At 41.6% G+C, this 3,182-nt stretch overlaps 1 protein-coding gene across 1 annotated transcript; it reads left to right on the forward strand.

Moving 5' to 3' along the window:
- Positions 1–269: 269 nt before the first annotated feature.
- On the forward strand, positions 270–3,144 carry LOC112455813 (zinc finger protein 236-like; the record flags this gene model as incomplete). The annotated part of the gene is made up of 8 exons (XM_025018000.1): positions 270–310; positions 741–845; positions 1,276–1,629; positions 1,813–2,047; positions 2,113–2,347; positions 2,453–2,562; positions 2,644–2,889; positions 3,016–3,144. Coding segments are annotated over exons 1-8 (1,455 nt in total), but the record flags the coding sequence as incomplete, so codon positions are not given.
- Positions 3,145–3,182: the final 38 nt, after the last annotated feature.

Consider the following 3,182-nt stretch of genomic DNA (forward strand, 5'->3'; position numbering starts at 1 on the left):
GCGTGTTGCGAGGCAGCAGCTTTCTCACGTGCAGATACGTCTTGTCGCCCACCGCTTCGATCGGATCCGTACATTGAACCGATTGACAGTATTCCGCGATACTCAAGACGTCCAATAAATATTTTACATCTTCCGTGGATGATTCGCCCTCAAAATCATCAGGTTTGATCTGCAGCTTCTCAACGTGTTTGATTGAAAATATCCAGAACGTCGCGGTTGACTTCGACCGCTAATAGCTCTTGGGATGCCAGGATTCGACGGTTAACCACATGAGGGTTTCTCATTCAGATCCCGATGACTTTCCAAAATTGTGAGTTGCTGCTTAGTGCTCTCACTAACGACCTCCTCAAAATTCATTTTTTCTACCTAATACTACGTTGTCACGTCGCGTGTGTGAATAGTAGCAGTGAAAGTGCGTTTTTTTGTTTCTGGGTTTAAAGATTAGTATGTGGCAAGTATGGATAATGGAAAGATAGGGTGTAAGTAGGGGATACGATGAAAATTAAGGGATATAGTAGGATGCAAGTAGAGAAAAGTAGTATAGAAGTGTTTAGAGAACGTGGTAGGATGAGGTTATGTTGACGAGTCAGTTACGCGGTAAAGGTAATGTAAATAATGGGTTTAGTTGTTTAGGGTTTAAGAGATGGTTTTTCTAAAACATTTAAGAAAGTACAGACATAACGAAAAATGTCTCAAACACGTCTCAATAAAAAATCATGATTTTTTTTATTTTTTCACAGGCTGTGGAAATGCACGACCTGCCAGAAGACACTGGGCAGCAAACTGCAATTGAAATTTCACAATAAAATGCATACTGAGGGCCGATATCACAGTCTCCAATTAAAGTGATACCCCGATTAAACTCACTCTGCATCTCTTTCTAACTATCCCCCTAGAAAGAGACATAGAGTTGAGTTTAATCGGAGGATCACGTTAATCGGAGACTGTGATATCGGCCCCGAGTCTTGGAATGTTTCATCCACGGAACCGGACAGTTCTCAGAAAGATCTTACTTCCTCGAACCCCGGCCGAACCGTTTTACTATCAAATAATTAAGAGACATGCGCTGCCTGTAGGAAGAATTTCCAGAGCACAATACAGTCGGAGACGCTTGTTTCTTCTGGCATGAACAGCTCGGTAGGGTGTAACACTCTGCTGCAGTGCCACATGTGCGGCGATCGAGGTTTCACGACAGAGAGATCGAAGGTATAAGAAACATTTCCTAGATATTTATTAATAGATGTTTATTAATAAAAATCATTTTTCTCATCTCAGATTACACACGAAACCGCACAAGTGCAACATATGCGACAAGTCATTTAGCGCGAGCACCATCCTCAAAAATCACATGAAGAGTCACGCACGGGAGAAGCTCAAGATATCGCCGGAAGCGGAGAGCCTAGTGCCGCAAGTGGTACTGCCAGAACCACTCGTCATCAGCGATGCCGATAATAAAATCAGCGTGGTGCAGGTGCAGTCGAAACAGAAACAATTGTACGAAGGTGTCAGTGTAGCCAGGCCGCACGAGTGTTGGGTTTGTCACGCAGCGTTCAAGAAAGTCAGCCACTTGAAGCAACATTATCGCAGGCACACTGGCGAGCGTCCTTACAAGTGCTCCAAGTGCGACAGGTTTGCAATCTGACGTTTCTGTAGTCTAATATCAAATTGATCAAAAAATCTCTTCAGTATAAGAACCATATACACAGAAACACAAAAAAAATAAATCTTTTGATTAATCTATTTGCGTAATTTAACTTTTAATATATCTTACGTTGCATACCGATCAGAATGCTTACGTTTCTTGGTTTGCAGGTGGTTTACGTCGAACAGCGTTCTGAAATTTCACCTGCATACGCACGACGACGCGAGGCCGTACAGTTGTTCGATGTGCGACACGAAATTCTTGACGCGGGGCAGCATGAAGAGGCACTTAGTCACGCATAGCAATAAAAGATCGTACATGTGTCCGTACTGCCAAAAGACGTTTAAGACGAACGTCAGTTGCCGGAAGCACATAAAAAGTCACAAGCACGAGCTCGCGCAACAGGTTGGTATATTTAACGTATGTTGTAGAAAGTATTAGAAGTATTAAAATCTCATACGCACGAACAGCAATTAGAGGAACAAAAGACGCAGAATCAGAAGGAGCCGCAGCCTTTGAGCGAGGATAAAGGAGCTACCTCAGCATTACCGGGGAGCATCACTCTCGCCGAAGATATGAAGGTGTCGTTTCAACCGCAAATGGCGCCGGATACACAGGTCTTCTCCGATCAGTTCCAAAGTCTCAGTGCGGAGAAAGAGAAATCCTTTTTACTCCCGGACAACGCAACGTTGTTGATAGTGAATCGTATGTTTCCCAAAAGATATAAATTACATGCAAAATTTTACAGAAAAATCAATTAAGCATGTAGAAATAAACGAGAATTAAATCTATTTATATATATGATTCCAGAAAATTTATCTGTCGGCACAACTAATTTAGGAACATCGCAAACGCTACACGCCGATGAAACCGGTACTATCACGTTACCTAATTACTCAGGGGATCAAACTTTCACGCCGGTAATTCCAATATTCATAAGAGATTTATAAATGTGTTGAAATATAAAGAGTGATGAGTAAGACGTTCGGAAAATTTTGTAGGAAATCAAACGAGAGATCGAAGAGACTCTGAATCAGCAACTGTTTAATATCGACATGAATCTCGGGCTGGAAGCAAACAATCTACCAAGGCAGATGGACGAGGCGAACACGAGTTCTCTCAACAATTCCAGAGAACAACCGGTGCTCAATATTATATATGAGCAAAACAAGAATCTGGAATCATCGAGCAATACCATATTCATGTCACAATTCGAATCGTTTGATATGAAACAAATTAAATTGCAGGTAAATGCATTTTCTATGTAAAAGCGATATGGTTTTAGAACCTACGCGTAGGCTCGATACAAAAGTATCTCAATAAAATATTAATATTCTATAATCATGAAATGATATTAATAATCGATTTTGCAGACGGATAACGATATGGACATCGATCTAAATCCGACCAACTCCACGAGTATGTCCAGTATTTTGCCCAGATCCATGGGAAACAACCAGCAAGAGGAACAACGGGCTGCTCCAGTTACCACAAACAGCAATGTAGACGCTTCTCAAATTACGAGAAACACTCATCTGGT

This window comes from Temnothorax curvispinosus, unplaced genomic scaffold (assembly GCF_003070985.1).
Source record: "Temnothorax curvispinosus isolate PA1 unplaced genomic scaffold, ASM307098v1 QBEX01006372.1, whole genome shotgun sequence".
NCBI classification, from domain to species: domain Eukaryota; kingdom Metazoa; phylum Arthropoda; class Insecta; order Hymenoptera; family Formicidae; genus Temnothorax; species Temnothorax curvispinosus.